We start from the raw sequence: 22,624 nt of genomic DNA, 5'->3' as shown, positions 1-22,624 counted from the left end.
ACAAAGTGAAAACGTGAGATGTTTCTATGCTTCAAATGCCTTAACAAAATACTTAATTATCAAACTACAGAATGTGAAGAGCTAAATAATACTAGTGAAAATACTTCTGACCAAAGTCCTGTAATAGACAAAGGAGTTTAAAATACCGATGTACAGTCTATGTCAAAATGTTATGGTATTTAATGTATAAGCTGGAGGAATGTGTATAGCTGTAAAACTTCCAAGGCAGCTGTATGTCAGCCATTTCCTATTAAGGATGCCTGGGCTGGAGCTTGTGGAAACCCATTCGGTCTGCATACATGTACATCTGCTAATGTCTTTTCAGAAATCATCGTATACTATGACAAGCAGAGTACTCACACTTGTAAGCAGTTGAAGTAATAACTACATCTGTAACAAACAGGAAAATGAAAAAAAAAAAAAAGGTAATGAAAAAAAGCCACAGATTTTTCAAGCAACTGCTATTCATTCATGGTATTAAAAAGTTCATGTACACATACAGCTACTTTAAGAATCAGTGTCTAAGCATTGCCATATAAAGACAGAACTTAATATACCTTGCAAGTACTTAACTAGATTCTTAATGCTTCTACCATTATTTAATACTTCATTTTCTCCTTCTTTTGGACTTTTCATGAAATTTGCAAACCAATTCAGCAATTAACATTAAATCATAAGTTAATCTAGCTAAATGTTTAAAGACACATGGGACATAAATCTGACTTGGAACTGATCATAAAAGCTCAGTTATCTCTAGCTCAGATAATCTTAAACCAAGAGACTGGTATGAATATTAAAACACATGAGCAGAACAAACATTTGATTTTGATGATGCTAAAGACTGTTTTTGCTGCTATTTTGTAACTAGTGTTTTGAGTTACGCGATTCTTTTTTCAGCAATGGGTTCTGAAGCATGCCCAAGCGGTGTTTATCCTTCAGCTTGGAGAAGAAAAGTCTAGTGATCAGACCTCACCTGTGTGATCCACTCTTTCATCACAATGAACAGCCTTTCTTCATTGCACCTTTTCAGAAATTCTCTGTTTAGTAGCGTATGACCTATCAACCTAATGTGCAGTAACACTTTACCTATATGCAGCATTCCTATGGAGATTTTGATTCTGGAAGGTATCTATGTTGGATGGTCACAAATGAAAACACAGAAATTCATCACCTTTACAGCACAGCTGCACCTGTTAAATACATTAAACAATGCTAATATAAGATTTTTTTTTCAATATGCTTGAAAAAAAAAATTAATACAGTCATAGAGTATGGATCATTCAAACACTTTCTAGAAAAAGGATGAAATCTAATTACTAAGAGCAGAAGTGAAGGTGCACTGCAAAGCCATAGCTTTCTCTAGAAATTATACAAATTAAAGGTGAGGAAAGGATTTAAAGTTTGGTTACTTTCTACTTCTATCATGTATGAAGAATCACTAAAATCCACAGGTGTATTACTAATCTTCTAGTTAATACTGAAAGGTTAGCATTAACCTTTTAATAACTAAGTTTCTCCTTTAACTAAAAGGAGAAACAATCTCCTTATGCTCCACAGAAGACAGCAGAGTAATTTTCTGTGCAGAAAAATTCTGGATTTTCTCCTCCAATTATTAACTTGATACTAGCTAAATATGTAAGAAACCCACTGAGCTATACACACATCACTTAAGCGAGTGATGAAAATACTGCTTTTCCATGACTTAAAGACGGCTTTTTAAGATGATATGGCATTACAAACAAAGCAGTTTTAGTCATAAGCACAGTGCTCTCATGCTAAGTGCCTTAGTAACTTCCATATGTATTATGGTTTTATGAGCCACTATTTACAGTCAAGTAATTGTCTGCTTCCCCAGATCTTCAGCTTTTATTCACAGCTATTCACTCTCACACACAAGCTTGGGCACCTCAGGATTTAGAACACCCAGAAAAAAAAGTAGAATATTACCAAAAAATTATATATATATACACACACATATATATTCATATATTCAGAGTTGTCCCTTCTGACCGCTGTGCAAAGGAGGGCTTGTATGACTACCATAGCTGCCACGGGAAAACATACTCAGACTGTGCTGTCACCAGTCTCATTGTCTGGGGTTAATCACAGTCAGGTTTTGCTTCCCAGTTCAGTGCAGCTCTTCCACATGGTCTTAGCCGGCTGGACCTGCACAGCACTAGCACAGAGCACACTCGGTGCAAGCTTTTCAGCATGCTTTAGTAGGCTGTGCCAGTACCTGTCACAAGCAGAGGCTTCCCCGTCCCACAGGCCCTGCATTCCTATGCTGCGCTGGCAGCTGGCACTGATCTTGGTCTGGCATGCCCACACTGACCCAGTTCATGGAGCTCCATCTGTAATCCCCTCCTGCTTCCAGGCTGTGCTCACAATGGCACTGGTGGCAGCACAGGAGAATGCTGCTCAGGGGGTGAGGAACAGGACCATCCCATTCTCTGACCCCTGCCCTAGGCTGGCTTAGCCACCCCCCGTGGGCTCGCAGGCAGGCAGAGCAGCACTGACCAGGAACTAACACACCCTTAGGAGGAACAATAATGTAGAGGTTTCTTTCTAGAGGAACAAAAGAGGCAGCAGAAACAGACCAGCTTTGCAAGATAGAATCTGGAAAGGTTTGTTCTTCAGCTAGTGTTAGAACTGGCAGCAAAACCAGGAAAAGGGATATCCTCCTTTCAGGCAAGAACGTGAAGTAAATAGTATCAGAAGGTCCTTTCAAATAAAATGCCATGAGAAAAGATGAGACATAAGGAACTGAGCCATTCCCTGATGTGCTTTACTTTCCCAGGGAATCAATGTCAATTCTACGCAGATGTCCCTGCTCATGGAGATAAGAAAATATTGCCAGACAGATAATACACCAACAAAGTCAACACTCCCATACCAAAATGTTTGAAGTCTGTGTTTGCAAGGAATAAAACCCACAACAAAACAAAAACAAATATACACAAACCTAAAGCAAGCAAAACTAAATCCCTAAAAGAAAGAGAAAGCTGAAGGAAAAAAGTTGAAATAGATCTCTAGGATTACATCTGCATCACCTGCCTTAGAGGTAACAGGAGCCAAGTGTCCCAACAAAGGAGTCCAAGTCTGCAAGAAGAGAGGTACTGAAAGATAAAATCTGTTACCATTCAAGACTTTCATATACTTTTTTTTTCCTTGTACAATAATAAACTCCCAGCCTCATTGACGGAGTTATTCAATGTTGAGTTCTTGGCCTCACAGTTGTAGGACCCAAGTAAGACACACTAGTGTAATTTTCCCCTATGGACAAATATGGGTGTCATGGTTTGAAACTGGTCAAACACCAGGCACCCATAAAAGTCACTCACCCTCCCCTGCCACAGCTGGGTAGAGGCAAAACAGGCTCAGCTTAGAGGTACAAAGTGAATTTATTACTGACAAAATAAAAGGAGGATAACGAGAAGTAAATAAGCCCTTAAAACATCTTTTTTCCCCCCAGCTTCTCCCTTCTTCCCACAGGCAGCACAGGGAGACAGGGCATGGGGGTTTTGGTCAGTTCATCACCAAGATTTTCTGCTGCTGCTCCAGGAGAGGAGCCCTTCACCTGTGAGATTGCGGTTCCTCTCACGGGAGACAATTCTCCGTGAACTTCTCCAGCATGGCTCCACTCTCATGAGCAGCAGTCCTGCCAAAACTGCTGCAATGTGAGTCCCCCCCCACAGGCACACACTACTCCCCAAACTGCTGTGGTTTGGGTCTTTCTTTCCACAGGGTGCAGTCTTCCAAAGACAGGCTGCTCCAGCCTGGGAGCAAGGGCCCTCTCTCTCCACCAGGTCTCCCACTGGATCACAGCCTCCTCCAGGAATCCAGGTGCTCCAGCATGAGCACCTCCCACATGGGCTGTGGGTGGATCTCTGCATCCCCTGTGTGTCCCCACAGGCTGGGGGTGGATCTCTGCATCCCCTGTGGGTCCCCACAGGCTGGGGGTGGATCTCTGCATCCCCTGTGGGTCCCCACAGGCTGTGGGTGGATCTCTGTACACCCCGTGGATCCCCACAGGCTGTGGGTGGATCTCTGCATGCCCCGTAGATCCCCATGGGCTGCAGGGGCACAGCGCTTCACCATGGTCTCACCACAGCCTGCAGAGGAATCTCAGCTCTGGGGACTGGAGCACCTCCTGCCCCTCCTTCTCCACTGACCTTGGTGTCTCCATGCTGTTTCCCTCACATGTTCTCACTTCCTCCTCTGACTAGAGAAAAAAACAAAACAAAACAAAACCAAAAAAACTCTGTGCCCCACTTTGGTTTGATTTTCTTTTTAAATATGTCATCACAAAGGTGTTACCACCATCTCTAATTGGCCCACCCTTGGCCAGAAACACGTCCATCTTCAGAGCCATCAGGGATTGGCTCTGTTGGACATGGTGAAAGCTTCTGACAGCTTCTCACAGGAGCCACCTCTGTGGCCCCCCCACTACCAAAAATCAGACAATGGAAACTCCACACCTTGTCACCCATTAAACCTGGCAGAATTATTTAACCTGGCAGAATAACTTAATTGTAAACTATGTCAGAATAAATCATTATCAGGTAGGATAGAAGTTAGCTGCACTCGGTTATACATACATAGCTAGGTAGAGTAAGCACAATGGCAAATAACAGGCACCACAAAGGATACACATGATTTGAAGCTTTATGCACCGGCTTTCTTAGTCTCCTTTAGAAAGACAGGATTACAAAATACCATATCAGCAGTGAAGTTCAATCCTCTTCTCTAAAAACTTCAGCAAACACAAAGAATAGGAGAAGAGGTCATAGTCTCCACACCACTTCTCTATAAGCACAAGACAGTTAAAAGTCACCGTTTTCCAGAAAATTAACAGCCTTTCTCTGTCCTGCAAGTGTTAACAACTTCAGAACACTACAGGTCCAAAAGACTGTGATCTGGGGAAAATAGCCCTCTGCTATCAGTTCCCATGGCACGAAAGCAGGTACTCTAAGTGCATACTTCCACAGGCACACCTAGCCAGCATCTCAAACTTGAAACAGGCTAGATGTGCCTTTCCTCAGGCTTCACTCACACTTGAGAGAAGCCTGAGGAAATGTACAAGAGCCCAGAAGCCAATTTAAGTACGAGGCAAAAAGCACAACTCCAAGTAACTCCTGATAACTTAGAAGCATAATATTAATTACTCACAAATAAAGACATAGTGGAAATAAAGTATTTCTAGTACACTGATTCATTTACAGGCTCTTAGCATCCTATTTAGGCAAGAAGTGCACAGACAAATGCTATTGCCCCAAATAATTTTTATCCTTTTCAAAACCTCACTCCTCTGCATCATTCAGAAAAAAAACCATGAAAAACCCCAAACCCCCTCAAACTATAATTTCAATCAGTATGTAAAGACAGTTATAATTTACACTGACTATGAAATCTCCAGCTTTAGATAAAGCTTATGGATCCACATAAGTTCATGACCAACGAGTAAGGTATTTTTCTTTCTGTTAAATACAGGCAAGGCCATCTGAGCTTCCTAATAAACAGAGACTTGCACCTGCAAGCAGAAGGTACTGGGGAAGACTTGCTCTAGTAGAGTGGCACACCAGGGTCCCTGCTGCTGGTGGATCAAGGCACCCACGTGGCCTGGACAACCATGCAACAATGCTTCCTCCTCAACACCACTGCCTTTGGAAGCAGAAATTGTTTGGAACATCAGCTTGCACAAACAGGAAGGAATAAGGGGAAGGTAATTAAACTTCTCAAACCAAGAGAATAAGGCTGAAGACCACCATATGGATTACTCAGAGAAGTGTTTTACAGCACTGCTGTAAACCATGTGAGTTATTCTGGGATTGGGTGAATATCTATTACAAGATATTCCCTCCAACAATGAGTACCACAACCAAAAAAACCCACCAAACTCCAACATGCCAATAATATCACACTTTTAATACAACAGGACAACATTCTCAAGGACTACAATATGCCTGGAAACTTTGAAAGACAGTGTCAAAACTGATGCAAAATATCAACAATGACTGTATCCTTATCAGCCTTCTCCTTTTCCAGAAGAGTATCATGCAATTCTTTCTATTAATATTATAAGCTCAATCGTGATACAATTTAGATTCCCTGTTCATAGAGGTCTCATTTCAATAGGTCCCATAAGGTCATTTTCCTTACGACAAGAAGCCTTTCAATTCCAGCCTGCAGAACCATCCATGAATATCGTAAATGTAAATACAGTTTCTAAAGTTTGTTTCACCAACCATTTTATTTTTTCCAGTGTATTAATAATATCATATCACTCCAAGCATATTACAAGGCTAAATGTACTGAAGTCTTAGGCCTTCTTTCTCAAGAAGTACTCTTTCTCTTCACCTCTCAGCTTCACCACCTTAGCTTTGCATCTCTTCTTCACTTTAGAAGAGGACGGCTGCCATCTCTTTGAAATTGCGGGACAAGACCTGCAAGTAACATGTGAAGGAGGATGTTGCAAGGTTTGCAAGGATATGGAGAGATACCTGCCCCTACAATTTATCTCTGTCATTAGTCAGTTCCATAACTGCACCAAAACCAACAGGAATGTCACCCAACAACTGACTGAAATGTGCAGGCTCCACTTTTCCTGTATCATCTCCTAGACAAGATCTCAGAGTTTAGCAACATCACCTATATTAGACTCCTTGGCACTGGCCTCTGTACCCAGTTCCGCAAAGTTTCACATTACACCAATATTCACTTCATAAGGTGGACAAGCAACGAAAGAGTAAAGGCTTGAAGAACTTTAGGCTTTGTCTACACTTTTCTCAGCTTCATCCACCTCAGCCACAAACTCATCATAGTTAAGTATGACCTATTATACCACATGGCTAGTCAAAGAATGCTGTTCGGGTTTAGTGGATAATCCTCATTTGTGTCACCTATCTTCCTGCAAGGGGGACAAAACACAGTTTGAGAAACAACAGTTTTATCTGAGACAGAGCCACTACCACTCAGGAAACAAGCTGCTAAGACACTGCTTTAAGTGGCGTAATTTCTTCAGAATATAAAATTGTATCAACAAGTTGCAAAGGTTTTCTAACCAAGCCAGTTAAAAACAGAAAGACACCTGGATGGATATTAAGGCAGGGTTTCAAACACACACAATCACAAAAATTGGTACAGCTTTGAATACCTTTGACTAACTGCAACAACCATTCACAAAGATTATTCCAATTACTACTGCACCTCCCATAGTTCTCCTAATTTCCAGTTTAAACTTCTTTGTTGTCAGTTTATGCTCTGTCTTTGTAGTAAAGTCTCCGTCCCTCCTGCATATTTAACTTGAGGTAGATTTATGGAGGAAAGCACAACTCCATGCAGGCTGAGATTTTGCAGTGATTTCAGCTGATCTGAGCGTGTACACCTGCCATAAATTAGATAAAGGGTGTGGTATTTTTCCTCTTTGACGGCAGCACTACATAAAAAAACCTCCAAAACTGAAACAAAACAACTTACAGAGAAACACACAGCAGGGGAAAGAGATACTGATCCTTTCAACCACCAACACTGCAGCCTGAGCTTTGAACAAAGCGTTCATGAAACAGCGGTGTCAGCCTCCCCTTTCTAGGCTAAAGGGGCCAACTTCTGTTCAGTACACGTGATTCCAACAGAGAAACTGACATACTGAAACATCTGCAAAGAGAGAAGACAGGGAGGGAAAAAAAAAAACCCACCTAAAACCCCCCACAAACACAGAAGGACGAATCTGGAAAGCTAGGACAGATTGAAGTTTCAGCACACCCCTAACATGCTTGTTCTGGTACTGATCATGCCTCACTAAGCCTGGCTAGAAGAAAAAATCAGACAAGCATTTTTGTCTGCTTCCTGATGAGTTTAGATTTACAAAGATTTGTGTATTTAAACTGAAAGCACAGAATAATCAGAAAGCTCTAGGTTTTATTACACTGTATTTTAAAAAACATTCAAAGCAGTCATTATTCTTCCTCAGAGAGAGAAAAACAGTAAGCAGGACCAAGTTATACCCAAAAAATCACCACCATTTCTTGTGCTTTTCATGAAGCAAACCTCTCAACACATTTTATAAGGCAGCAATTGTCACCAGAGGCACTATATGGGGACAGCTCTTGCAGCCTGTGCAATCAACAGTTTGCAGGCTACTGTGCATTTGTGAAAAGAAAACATTTTGAGGCATGTCTGGGAGGCAAAGTGACTTGAGATGCATTAATTTTTGCAGCTATGCTTTCCAGTTAAGAAACCTTCCTTTTCAGTATCCATGCAACCACTATAGCCAGGACTTACAGACAAGCATGGAAAAACCATGTTCTCCAAAGGTTGATAAAACACATGCATAGTTCACAAACAGCACAGAAAGGGTTATTTGATGTAATTTGAATTACACAACCTCCAACTCTTCAAATAAAAACAAAAAAGTAGACAAGGCACCAATTAACCAAGTTTACTGGTCAAACAGGGGCTTTGTCATGAACATTTTCAGAGTTCCTTCTGAGATCCTTTTCCCTGAAAAATTAATGTACCCCACTCAATTTAATTAATTATCGTGTACTACTAAAATCTGAATAAAGTAGTTATAAAAACAGTGAATTATACACTTGCAGTATTTCTGACCATGCCTGTACAAAAAACACAGGAAATGGCACCACAAAGGTCTGCACCTTCTGCTTCTTCCATTTAACCATTTTACTGCTGCTTGAGAAAGAAGGTTAACACATGCCTTATAATGGAGCGATAGAGATGAGCTTATAGCAAGAAAATGCAAGGAAACAGAAACTGGAAATTTCAATGTACCACAGTTAAAAATTTTGTAGCTCACATGCAACAGTTTCAGCCTTACAAAAATCACCTTTCACATTGCTCCTTCCCCTCCCTCCTATGACTTTCTGCTAATTCATAGGGAAAAATATTACACTATAAGATTATTAAAGATTGCTGTCTTGGGTTTTAAATGTGAGTATTGAAAGGACATATCACCTGAAACATGTTTCATGTCCTATAAATCTCAAAACAGAGCCTGACAACACTGACGCAATTTTAATACATGGGCTAGTTAGCAAGATTAAGTTAAGTTTTCAAGCCTGAGAAGTGCCATGAAAGTCAAATTCTGGTCACCATTCAAGTTGGGGTTTTTGGGGCTTTTTCCAGTGGTTTTACTTTCCTCCCAATACAGATGTGTAATGTAGTTACAGTTATAGTGTTTGGATAGATGACAGGCAGTCTCTGCAGTCATAAGACACAGTGCTACCAAAACCCAGTATCTGAATAATCAAGACCACATGAATTCATGCACACACACACATATATATATATTTGTATATTCAGCCTATTTACTTCCTGTTTACAATGGAAAACATTTTCTGGTGGGGGGAGGGGAAAGAAAAAATCCTTTTTCACTTAACTCTGAAAGGTAGAGGGACATTTTACAGAATGTAAATTCATATTTGCACAGCTCTCTGTTCCCTCTTATCAACATCTTCAGCATGTTATCCTTGGCATTTTTCTCTCACAACTGATAAAGCCATTCAGTACACTAGGTAGCAGGGTTAGGTTGCTGCTTTTTACTCTCAGCATCTCTGCTTAGTGAGCTACCAAACAGTCAGAACAGTCTCCAAAACTGGCAAGATTCAGTGTAGCTTCCTTTGACAAGTTAGAAGTGTTTCCCTAGTGAGTCCAGCAGGTCCAAACAAGCCTGGCATTCAAAACTGTTAGATACCTCTTCCTACTTTCTCAATCAACAAGAATCCAAAAAATTGTGAACCACAGTGCAAATACCATTCTTCAATTCCAAAACTTTACCTTAACACCCTGCATCTCTTTTAGAAAGCACATGAAAGCTTGAAGGAAAATAAAACAACCAAAAATACCAAATGTGGGTGTTGGGGGTGAAGGAAGAAGATGTCTATATGATCAGGAACTCACACAGACAAACACAGTATGTATTTAAAACACAGCTTTGGATAGCTCTCCCTAAAATTATTTAAACCACACCACATTTCTCACAATACTGTATGAATTCCCAAGCAAGGCCAATCATGGGAGGTAAAACGTACCTTGAAAAGTTCAGTGTGTTTTGAAGGTCTTTACTTGCTTGCTCACTATATTGAGGGTTTTGATATTGCTGAACTTGAATTCCTGACTTTTGGGCAGACTGAAGTAAAAGCACTGCAGCAGTGTATCTAAAATGTACAGTCACGCCACCTCCAACTGCAGGCAGAATTAAAATGCCAAAATTGCTTTTGGCAAATTTGTTGCTCTTGCATGATACTGTTTACCACCCCTTGAAACTTTATGCTTAGATGATTACTTAACGTCTGTAGGTAGCCTGCATGTGAACAAGTAACACATGTAATTTCATAGTTCTAAGATGGAAAACAAAACAAAAAAAAGTCTATGCAACGCACCATACATTAAATCAAGAGCAATTTTCCTATATGTTCCAAAGAGAGCATTAGATCCATAAGTCTCCCAAGACTGCTTAAGATACACCAACCTGAACAGCCATGAACTTCTCAGGAGAAACAGGAGAAATCACGTATGAGGAAGAAAAATAAATAAGGGTGATTCTACCAGTATTCACAATCACAAATTTCTTTTTCCTTATATATATGCATTCCAAAGCATAAATGAAAATGAGCTAAAGACTAGAAGAAAACTCAGACATTTTTGTAAGAGGATTATGATGTTTATTACTTTTGCTGCAAAAGCATGGTAAAATACCAGAAAACTAGAAAACTCAGTTTTTTTAGCCTAGGCACACCATCATCCCTTAGGTTTTATGCTGAGCAATACTTAAACCTCCTTCATGACTTTATATCAAAAACTAAATTTACACAGCCCATTTGCTTTCTTTACCACACCTTTCTTATTCAAATGATTTTTTTTATTCTAGTTACTGTCAGAAGTATTATAATGTAACAAAGACTTAAATAATTTACAAGGGAAAACAGTGTAGATTATTAAAATCAAGATAATTAAAATTAAAATTCACTGAGCTCTCTCAAAAGGCAGGTTGGCCTAGGAACTTAAGAATCTTTTCACTCAAACACAAGTCTGTCAATAAAACCTCACCTGTTAATTTATTCACCTTTTTTGCTTCATGCCTGCAGCTAAGTAAGAGGAAATAAAAGCATTCTTCCAAGAGAAGGGGAAAAGTCAGTTGATTTTGCGAAATGGAACCTTTCATCATTGCTTAGTTGAAGTATTAATTCACAATTTGGGTTCCCAAATGAATACAGGAAATTTTAAAGTCAAAGATGTTTTTAATATTCACTGGTTTTTGTATTTTGAGCCTCAGGGTAACTACATTTATATGCAAAGCTAACAGTCAGAAACCTGCTAAGGGGTAAATGAGGAATGGAAAGTGACAGATTTACAAAAAAGTATTTTGTGCAACCCTAGAAACTTAAGTTCCAAAAGTTAAAAACACCACTGAAATAAACCATACAATTATCCAGAGATTTGCCTACTCTTATGGTTTTAGGTTTTATTCCAACTTTTCACACTGGAACAATCCTGATTACTTAAAATGATACTGAAGTGAAAGCTTTGGCCCTTTAAAATAACTATATACCATTTTTAAAGTAAAAGCCCTGCCAAGCATTTCACAGTGCTTTACAATACACTGGTATGGTAAAACATATGTAGATAAAATTGATGAGGTTCTTAGATTTATTTACTCTTTTTCAAGTGAAAACTAGAGTAGATTTTAACATTCTTTAAAATTCATAAAATATTATAGGTTTAGACTGCATGCCAAGCTTCTACAGCGTTAGGATGGATAAAACCCCCAGTGCTGTAATACCCTGTTGGTAAATGATCAAATGAATATAACATTTTTAAACTGAACACCATTACTTAACACTGCGCCAATCCAAAACCCTCCATTTGTTCTGGTGTTTCTAGTTGCTCTTTTACAAAGTAATGTTCTGAGCATTTGCACTTCCCATAATGTAAAAACAAAATGCTCGTTCTCCACTGCAGTGTTTTGGAGCTAGTGACTTCCAAAGGACATTTATTTGAAAGAAAACTTCCATGTATTTAAACACTTCTCATGTAATTGGCCTAAGGGCAACTATTCTATTTCATAAATATGTATTAGCAACCAAACATTGCATTGATACTTCCTCTTAAAAAAAAAAAAAATACAGGAGAAATTACATAAACCTTTACACCTTCTAAATTTAAGTATTGACATAGTGTTCTCCCTGAAGAACCTTAAAAACCCCACAATATATGTGTGTCTTTACTTTCTTCCATAAAGTCAATAATTTACAGTACCTGTAAGCACAACAATGGTTTTATTTTGAGAGTTCAGAAACCTAAACCTGAATTTTGGAACACTGTGCATCCTTGTCAAAACCGCCCCCCTAAAAATCAAATAGAACAATTTTAGGTTCCAAAATAATCGTTTAGACCACAAAATCCAAACTTATGCTTTAGCATGATAATACGTCTTCCTAAAAAGCTATCCAGCAAGTTAATACTACTTCATAGTCTAACACAGAATACTACTCTAAATGTGTGAAAATGCCAACCCAGAACACTATGAGGAAATAAAGGTACAAATTTATTGTCAAAGTCACATAAACAAACTTGTATATAAATGGGACGAAGTTTACTGGAAATACCTCACAATTGACTTTCTTAATAATGGGCTTCTTGGTTGGTTAGCTGTTGTTTGGGTTTGGTATGGTTTATTTTTATTTTTATCTATTTTTTAAGAAATAGTGAAACATTTCTAAGTTCCTCCCTATCAAGTAACTTGTTCACAACGTTTGCTATGACTGGACCCTTCACTGGAAAGGTATGAAGAGGCAGATGTGGGGGCATTTGCTCCACGTATACTGAATGCCCTGTGTTAATTGAACACTGATCCTATGCTTCGAAATCACCTAGATGAACACTAGAAAAGGATTTTGCCACACTGGTTTGCTAGAATGCCACTGGATTCCTCCTTAAAGGATGGGGAAAGAACATGAAAAGGACTCTCATGTAACACAACTCAGTGTTTCAATAGTCTTAAAACATGGAAAACTAGAAAACACTAAAAAAAACAAGGCATGACTAATAGTGCCAGCTTGGAGGAGCTCACAACTACATAGCATTCAAGAATCAAGGCTCAAGTAGGCAGGTCTGCATCTGCAGCACTCTGCTCATATCCCTTAATCAGACTTCCAGCTCCAACAGGGATGCCCAGTGATCTTCACCACAATAGTATCGATGAAATACAGAGCTTCTCCCACTTCTTAAGTTACGTTCTTAAAGAAAAATCCAACACATGATACAAACGTAGTCCTTGACACTACGAAAAATGAAAACTTCTCTCCTTCAAGCCCAGCCCGTTTCCAGTTCCCCGCCCGGCGAACAGCAGCGAGCCTCGCACCGCCACAGCTGCGCCGCCGGCAGCGAGTTCGCCCCTACGCGCCTCACAGCAGCCGGGAGGGCATCGAGCCAGAGCAGGTACCACTTAGGAACGGTCCCTGTCCAAAAATCTCATCAGACCCCTATTAAAAAGGCAAAGATGCGGTAACTTCAAATCCAACTCCCTTTTCGGGCACCTTAGACATGGTGGAAAGGCAACGTGGGTACGAGCCTGCCCTCGCCCCTTGTCCCGCCGCGCTCAGCGGCCGCGGCTCCATCCGCCCGCACCCACCTGCCAAGGTCCTCGCCCGTCTCGTAATGCTCCTCCAGGTTCTCCTGCCGGAAGACCGTCATGGTCGCCGCCCGCCGCCGGCTTCAGCCCCTGCTCGGCGCCCTCATCACCAGCGCTCCGGAGCCGCCCCGAGCTCGGCTGCGCGCCCTGCGGAGGACCGCGGAGGTGAACGCCCCTGCCCACGGTCCCTCCCGGAACCAGGGGCACTCTCGGCCCGCCTCACCCGCGAAGGAAGCGGCACCCGCGGGCCCAAGGGCACCTCCCCCTGCCCCTGCCCGAGCGCCGGGAGAAAAAACCGGCGCCCCGCGCCCCCGCCCCTCCCCCGGGAGCGGCAGCCGCCCAGCTGCCGTGGCGGCTACCGGAGCCCAGCCGCCCGCCCGCCGCATTCCTCAGAGGCTCCGTTGCCCCGTCAACCGGAACGTGCCGCCGGGCCTGCGGGAGGAGCCCTCACCGGACATCTCCGCAACCCGACCCCGGGCGAGGCGGGGGATGCCCTCGGCGCCGCCGGGCCGGGGCTAACGACACCGGCTCTCCCCTCCGCGGCGCCCCCCGCTGGGTAAGCTCACCCTTCCGCCGCCGCAGCGGCTGCCGCGGCTCCCGCCGCTCCGCGACCCGGGAAGCGGCGACAGCGCCGCGGCCGCTCCCGGCCGGCGCGCAGGCACTCGCGGTGTGGCCGCACGGCCAATGGGGAGCGGCCCGCCCGCCGCGCCGCCCCTCGCCGCGGCCTCCCGCCCCTGCCCCGCCGCCGCCGCCGCTCGCCTCGGCCAGGTGCGCCCGCCCCGCCCCGCCCCAACCCCTCCCGGCACGGCACGGCGAGCCCGCGGCGACGGGACCCGCCCAGCGCGGCTCTGCGGGTGGCTCCCGGCACGGCTATTGTGTGCTCGCCCGCGGCCGCGCCCTCCCGCAGCCCGCGCCTCCGCCTGTACTGCGCCCCGGGCAGGGTGAGCTGGGGCCAGGGCAGCCGAGAGACTGGCGGCTGCTGCCCTCCGCCCACCCGCTGCTGTCACCCAGCTCTGCCAAAAAAGAAGTTCCCACCCCAGCGTCCCCCCCGTCCGGAACCCCCGGCCGCGCCAGCAGCGGCGAGCTCAGGAAGGCGGCTGCAACCGGGCACACGCGCGCACCCCGGGCACACCCGAGTGTTCCTGGTCCGCGCGGAGAAGGGAGCCTCCGCCACTGGCAGCGCTCTCGGGTAGTTTAGAAAGCAAATGCTTACGTGCTGTTTGCAGGTATTCTTTTACCAAACCACAATAATGACCCCTTTTTAAAATACAAGATACAGTCTACAATCTCTACAGAGTTTTGCACCTTGTATTTGACGTTTTCCTGTTCCTCTTAGGCGCTTCTGTTGCTTCTCTGGCTCAGATTTCCCTCCACTGTATGTTTCGTGTAGTGTATTGGTCCCATGCCAAGCTGAGTACTGATTACATCCTGGAGACAAGTGTTTTTCCTAGTAGCTCTATTTTCCTCCCATCCATTTTGTTTGGCCTTTGAAGGGTACATGACGTCACATAACTGAGCAACTTTTAAGTTCCATCTGAACTTCTGGTGTTTGGAGGTGTTCAGAGAGAGAATTGCTCATCAAAGGTAACAGGAAGTTCAATGCTCTCATATAATTTCACACCTAATCGATTTAGCACTTGAAAGAGCCTAGCCTCCAGATACAGGTCAACAAGTACAGAATCCTTGATATTTTCTGAGTTACAGCATGACCTTGTGCAAGTGTCAAAAGCATTTTTCACCTCCACTGAGGTCCTCTGTAAATTTGAAGGGAAGGTATTTGGTTGGCTTGCTGGATGTGAAGTCACACAAGACCACCTGCAAAGAGGGCAGCATGGTGGCATCTCAGCCTGAGTTTAGATTAAGAACTATGCACCCCCTCTTTCATTTATAGCCAAAGATGCAGGAGTATGGATGCTCTGCCTTTTATTCAGCCTGTCTTCTACATGTTTTCAAAGGTTTTCAAAGTCACGACTCACACAGTTTAGGCTGTCAGATTTTCAACACAGCTCCAGGCTGTTAACAAACACTGGGTACAGGTTCAAAATTTCATTTTGGTTTTGAAGATTGTTCCTTTGTTGAAAATAAAGACAATGAGTGTAGCCAGCCCGTGGAATTTACAACACTCCAACCTTGCTTGATCTTCAGAGGTTTTTCACTTCATTGCTATGTTTTATGGGAGTCCTGAGCTCATACAAGAGTAACATTTCTAGTACCTTTTATGAGCACTTTTGCATTGCAAGCAGTGCTCAAATGTGCATTTCAGTACTACTCTTTATGTCCCAGCCCTGCTGCAACTGAAGGAAATGGAATTTTACTATTGATTCAAGTAAAGCAGGTGCACATTGGAATCAATACACCATAACTGAGATCATTTCCAAGATGCAAAGTAATAACAGAAAAAATAATTTCTTAAATATTTATCTTTTCCCTTTTATTAAATAATCGTATTAGAAGATGAAAATCTTGCAACTGCCACCTGTCCATCTAGGTCTGAGATGCCTGATTTCTGTTGTCCAGGCCCCTCAGTGACCTGAAGGTTGTGTTTGAATGATCTCGTGGCAGCAGCAACAGCAAAGGTCACCACAATGTATGCATGAAGAGGAGTCCACTTGAGTGCTCCACTTGAGTGAAGTCAGCCACAATGGCATATAGATGCCATGGTATACTCAGGTACAGGAGAAGAGGTTTGACAACAGAAACACTGTTCCTGTTTCTTCAGAGAAGTACTCACCTGGTTTTGTCTGATGCAGTCCACTTTTAAAGAGTTTTCCAGTTCATGGTGGGACTCATCTGGCAGTCTGGGAGCAGTTAGTCTGGTGAAAACCCAGTCCCATTGCTGTGCCTTCAAAATGCTCATTGACGTTCATGAGAATTATATTGGACTGTACATGTAGTAAATTGAATAAATCTAAATTGCTATCTAATATAATTCAGCAACTGTGATTGTGGTTTATGCTTACAGATTTAATAGTATATTGGATGAAATCCAGCCCTAATAAACTTGGTGGGAGAATCTGCATGATTTCATTGTTCCATGATTTCAAGCCAGTGTGTTTTTTTCAGTTATTGTAATAGAAATAATGAAGTGAGGTTGACTCCTTAGTAACACCATTGTATATCAGGAGTGATAGTGAATATTTCAATGTGAAAGAGGCTCAGGAGCAAGATTAATAACAACAAATGTGTTTTCAAAGGAATGATTGTGTCTGCCAGATTACTAGGTAAAGTGTCTCATGTACATTTTGTTGTGTTGAAAGATAAGTGTTCTGTTTCTCAGTAAATATTACAAAGAATCAAATTTTCAGAGTATGTGTATCCCCAAGCAGTGTTAAGTGAAAAACCTACATTGTTTCTGCAAGTCAAGTGATTTACAGCACACTTTAGCCACTTGGCTCCTGAACCTACACAGCCTTTTCTACATGAAGTTGACAGAAAAGGAGGCATAACAAGTGCATTGTTTCAGGATAAATATTTTCAAAATCTCTGTCAGATTATTTTCTGACATCCAGGTAATACATCTCTCCTAATAATGTAAGACCCTAGTTATAGTAAAGAACATAAATTACTTGGGCTGGCTGTTACTTCTTCTGTGTATAGTTTTCTTTTTAAGAGATCAGCATTTGTTTTCAGCATGACTATAGAAGCAATTTCCTGGGTTATGTGTGATATCCTCTGCTGATTCATAGATTTTCCATCCCTATTTTAATTTCTCACAAAGCAGTCTAGGGTACTGCCCCCAAAAATTGAGCTTCCTTATCCATCAAAACATCAAGGGTGATAGCATAATTGGAAAGTGACAATTGGTGACAATGAGTTTTAGTAAATCTAAAACACTTTTCCTAGAAAAGTTGCTCCAGATGTGCCAGTGACTTTTGTGTTAGGCCTTGCGTCACTAAGAAAGTAGACTGAAAACTGATTCACAAAGGCCTGAAGCTGCTGACAAGGTAGGACCTCTAGCCTCACAAGGCAGTACTTTCAGTGCAGTAACTCAACTCAGCTAAGTGGTGCAAAGTAAATTTTTCTAGGTGGGAAGATAATTCCTTAGCCTTTCAATCAGCAAACGAAACACTGTGTTGTTTAAAATTGCAAAAGTTCATTTCATTGTTGTTCTTGGAAGACACATAGAAATAAAGTTCAGAGAAAATTATCAGCATCACTGTTCTGGAAGCATCTCAGAATGATTAGTGTCTCTTATTCTCTAGGTATTTACGTCAGTTCCTCAGGGTGGGGGAAAAAAAAAAATGGAATAAGGAAAAGAAAAAGTATTTTTCGTCTCCCAAGGCACTTAGAGCTAACCTAGCACCTGTCAGCTCCTGTGATTATTCATTAGGGACCCATAGCATGTACATACCCCAACACATGCTCTTCGCTACTGAAAAACGCAAGCTTTCAATGGAAACAGGGAGACTCAGATCTGTGGTGGATGGATCATTTTCCCTGAAGCCGAGCTATGAACATGAAATCCTTTGACAAATGACCCAAGAATAATCATTAAGCAAAATCAGGGCTAAATAGCAATTACATTCCTTTGACTTATAATAAATCTCACATGTAGGTTTGGTCTCTGTGTTATTGCATGTTTATTAAGAGAAAATCTGCAAATGATGGATTTTTATTTATAAACAGGCAAAACTGTTTCTTTCTGAAAAGAAACTTTAGTCCAAGTCAAAACCTTTTGACAAAGATTGTATTAATGTATAATTTCAGTAGGGCAGATGTGTATTTTCTTACCTTTAGTTAAAATGTTACTTTTAGTACTGTATCTTTTTGTTGAATATAGAATAACATATTCTGTGGGGAAAAACATATATGTCCTAAAGTAGCATGACTAAATCCTTTGGGTTTTTTTGACTTTTTAATTCTGAGTTCAAAGAGTTTGATTTCCTGCAAAAACAAAACAAACCAAATATGTAACTGCATTTTTCGTAAATTTTCTTCAGTCAGGCCAAAGGACATTCTAAACTTACATTTGAAAGAAGAAGTCAAGAAAGCACTTGCTGGAAATTCTTAGTAATTCCCATGCTACCTCAAGATTTTACAGGGATAACGAGGGATTTACTTGTACTGTATATTGCACTATAAACCTTGAACTTGATTGGCATCTCAGTATTGTGATATGCATGTTTAATAATAAAGTTTATAACATTTGCTGTGATAAAACAATGAGCATTGCATCAGCTTTTATGCAATAGGCACTAGATTTCCTGCTACTCAGCTTTGAAATGTAAAAGTTCATCAGACCTGTCCGTACTATATGATAAAACAAAAACATATTTACTCAGATCAGTAAGTTTCATGGGGTAATGGATGACAGGATGAGGTAGCATTTCCTGTCCTGTCTTTATATCTATTTATTCTCTTTTATTTTTTAAAGGAAGCTCTACAATTCTGGTCAGTATAAAAACAAAGAACTCAAAGCATACATATATACAAAAAAAACCCCAGTTAATAAGGGAACTTAAATTTATTATAATGACTTTCATTCAATGCTGCCCAAATACTTCGCAAACTTTGGTTCCTTTCATTATTCTTTGCTATACCTCTGTAACCGCTGAGTGTAAAGTAATTTTACTTGTAGATACTGAACAGGTACTCCATGCACTCACCATAGACAGGAACCAAATTTAGAGAAACCCATGTGAGGGGCAGAAGAGATGGGTAGGATAGTGCCTGCAGTGCTTTATTTTGGTGCTGTAACCCACCAAACTTCCCACACCACCTTCCTGCTGATATCAGGTGTTAGAAGGTAAATGTGGTTGCTGACACGTGGCCTTGCCTCATTGCCTGACAAAGCCACCTGTGGGTTCAAATTCCTTTGGCACTGTACGGTAATGTGGTGGTCATATCCTTAGAAATATATGCTGAGTAGTGTTTAATGTAATCATTTTAGAGATAAGTCATGGGAAGTGCAGGCTGGATATAGGGTTTAATCCCCAAACCATGGATGTATATTTAGCTGCTGAAAATATATTTTTTCTGCTTTAGCTGAACATGACTAAACTGTACATGAAGATTGTCTGTAGGATCTGCGTGACATGCACAGTATCAGACTTGAAATAAGTGATGATGACTGAAAAAAAGATATTACCCTAACACTTAACTCCTTATTCCAGTTACGCTGTAAGACTGTCAGATAACGTGAGACAAGACACCTACATGATAGAGTTTCCTTCAATGATGCACTGTGAAAATCTGGATTTAAAGTCATTAACGCTTTTAACTGCTGCCCCAAATTTTTCCTGTCTCAGCAGGTCTGGCATGACAGATATACCACTGTGGAGTCCACAATAAATACCTTGTTACTACAGCAAGCATTACTATCTCTTTGGCTTTGAAAGCATATTTACCACAGGAATCCCAAATCTGTACACTCATCCAAAACTCAGTTTTCACCTTGGTGCTTGCATGTGCCTGTCACAATTTCTGTTGGAGAAAAGCTCATAATGCAAGACTAGTGCAAAACCAGAACAGACATAGAAGGGGATATTTAAAGGTAAAAATGTGGGAGACTTCTTTTGTGGGATTAGTACATGTCATGGGTTAGTACAGTTTGGTTTTTAAGTTATAGAAGAAGGTAGAATAATTCTCCAGGTCAGGACCTGGGAATTGCTGTAGAAAAGACAGGGACCTATCAGAGGGTTCGTTGGAATATTGGCATCTGTTCTGACCACTGAAAATTGTTGGCTATGACTTTGGGAAGCACCATATAAAGCCCCTTAATTTCCTGTAGGTGGGTCCTTTTTCTTCTTTCCTTTGGCCAGAGAGAGACAGGTAACATTGAGTTGGGCCTGCTGCTCCCCCTTTTTGGGGGGGAGCTGGCCTGAGGCCTGGCCAGATTCCATCGGCTCCCAGGTGAGGGGGGGAAGGAGAGGTTGCTGCTCTACAGCAACTACCTTCTCCAAACTTCTCTGGAGCAGGGAGAGATCTCTGCCGAGCCCCTGATAAGAGCTATGGGCAGCATTTAGGCTGAGGCCACCCAATTTACACCGAGGGGTGGCTGAAAAGGCATTTATGATCCTGCCTGGTTTTTTGTGATTCCGGACTGCCTGAGTGCTCTGATCTCTGATGTTTCTGTGTGAGTTCTTCCTCCCTCACCAACGGGGCCTTGAACATCTAACACCACGAGCTACAGAGAGAGAGACAAAGACTCCGAGCAGATTTAACTCTTTCTTAGCAACATGAAGCTTCCAGAGCTTGGCCCTTCTCTGAGAGAGTAAGAAAGGACAGAGTGAACATAAAGAACAACAGCATGAAGTCAGTAAAGCAAAAGTGAAAAGACTATTGGGACAGAGGGGTTGTTCTATTCTTACTTGAGCCATGGAAATGAACTCTGTATTTAGATCATTCCTTTAAATCATGGGAAAGATATGCATTTAGGGAGATGACTGTTTTAATTTGTGTGTGGATTTGAGCAAAGGTATTTGTGATAGACTAAGTAATATTATTCCTATAAGATGCTTGAACAGAGATAAAGATGAGAAACCCCTGTGTCAGTGAAGAAGTGAGAAGATATCTCTGTACCTTGAAGTGAAAAATCCCTTGCTTTAGAGTTATTAATCTTTAAAAGGTGACACCTCAGTATGCAAAAGTCTAAGACCCATGACCCATAAGCAGCTTGGGAAACTGCTCCTGGGAGGGTCCCAAAGGCAGGTTTCTCCGGGCGGTTGTTTTTGTGACAGTTTAAAACCCACAAGAGAACTGTTCTCAATTGTCAGTGGGATCCATGACTCTAAAAGATACTCCTCCCCTAATGAACTGATGAAAGACTATTGTCAGATAGTGAAACTGACTGAAAATTACAAGTTTTGTCTCTTTATGTTCTTTTGTAAGAAAGTGAACAGTTTGTAAGGGGAAGGAAAAGTGTTTTTGAAGTTTCATTCTGTTTTAGTTTTTTTCCAACTTTCTTTTTTCTATTCTTTCAGTGTATAGTAATAAACCTATTTGTTAATTTTAAAGTTGAGCTTGCTTTGTTTTTCTCCTAGTCTCTCTCCCACAGAAAAATTAAGTACTAAGACCAAAATTTAGTGAATGTAAAATCACTACAGTACATGGTCCAGGTTGCTCAGAATACTGGGGAGTCAAGAGCAGCATTTTGAAAATCATGAACTGGGATGAACACATCAGCTGCCTGGCATCCTGACAAGCTATAGGTAGAGTGTTAAAGGCGTAGCACTCTCCAGATATTTGTGAAATGCCTATGTGTGAAATCATTGGTATATGAAAAAAAAAGCTGTCTGACTGTTTTGCAGCATTTGCTCTGTGAATTTGGGCATTTCTGAAAACAAAACAACCCTAAGCATGAATCTGCAACAAACAGGAGTTGTATACAATTGTCATCTAGATGTTAGGGAGATAAAGTAATCATGTTTGGCATGTTTCATGCCTATACATTCCAGCTGCCTATCATCTTTACATGTACAACAGACAATGAAACAATTGTGCATAATTTCTGAAGAGGGAAATTGGAAGTTTGTGCTCAGTTTCCCTCGTGTGTGATTCCTTTGCCCAGGTACTGCCCACAACACACTCTGATTGTGCCAATTGCTTCTCTATATGTGTGTGTATGCCACAGAGAGAGCTAGGCAGAAGCACAGCTAAACTTCTGCAGACTGGCAGACTCATCAAGCAAAAGGAAAAGAACCACAAGAGGCTTCTGTAATGTAAATTACACAGACTCTTGGAGAACTGATTAAGAGATGATGTATATTGTTCAAATACTATAATCAAGTCAGTTGAATTTTCCTGTGGTAAAGAAAAAACTCTGTCCTGGTGAAATTCCAGTTTCTGAGGTTGATTTTTAAGTTTGCCTGGTATAAGTGGTAGGGGTTGTGATGCTCAGCCATTGCCTGCTGAATTTAGTTTCCCCAGACCCTCCCCCTCCACTTTATTTTACCTAGTTGCATTAGTTCAAGGTAACACAACCTAAGTATGTCCCATCTTGCTGTGGGATGTGTCCCATCTTTTTTTGATACGAAA

The 22,624-nt window shown here is 41.6% G+C and overlaps 1 protein-coding gene across 2 annotated transcripts in view; it reads right to left on the bottom strand.

Annotated features, from left to right (window-relative positions):
• Positions 1–13,786, bottom strand: part of DAPK1 (death associated protein kinase 1) — an 87,117-nt gene extending 73,331 nt beyond the window's left edge. For both annotated transcript variants that reach the window (XM_040090124.2, XM_040090125.2), the window contains exon 1: positions 13,649–13,786. In XM_040090124.2, the coding sequence (XP_039946058.1) occupies positions 13,649–13,710 (62 nt within the window). In that variant the 5' untranslated portion in view covers positions 13,711–13,786. The remainder of the gene's footprint in view (positions 1–13,648) is intronic.
• Between the last annotated feature and the right edge of the window lie 8,838 nt (positions 13,787–22,624).

This window comes from Hirundo rustica, chromosome Z (genome assembly GCF_015227805.2).
Source record: "Hirundo rustica isolate bHirRus1 chromosome Z, bHirRus1.pri.v3, whole genome shotgun sequence".
NCBI lineage: Eukaryota > Metazoa > Chordata > Aves > Passeriformes > Hirundinidae > Hirundo > Hirundo rustica.
Note: the sequence above shows the minus strand (reverse complement) of the source record. Positions and strands in the feature narration are given on the sequence as shown.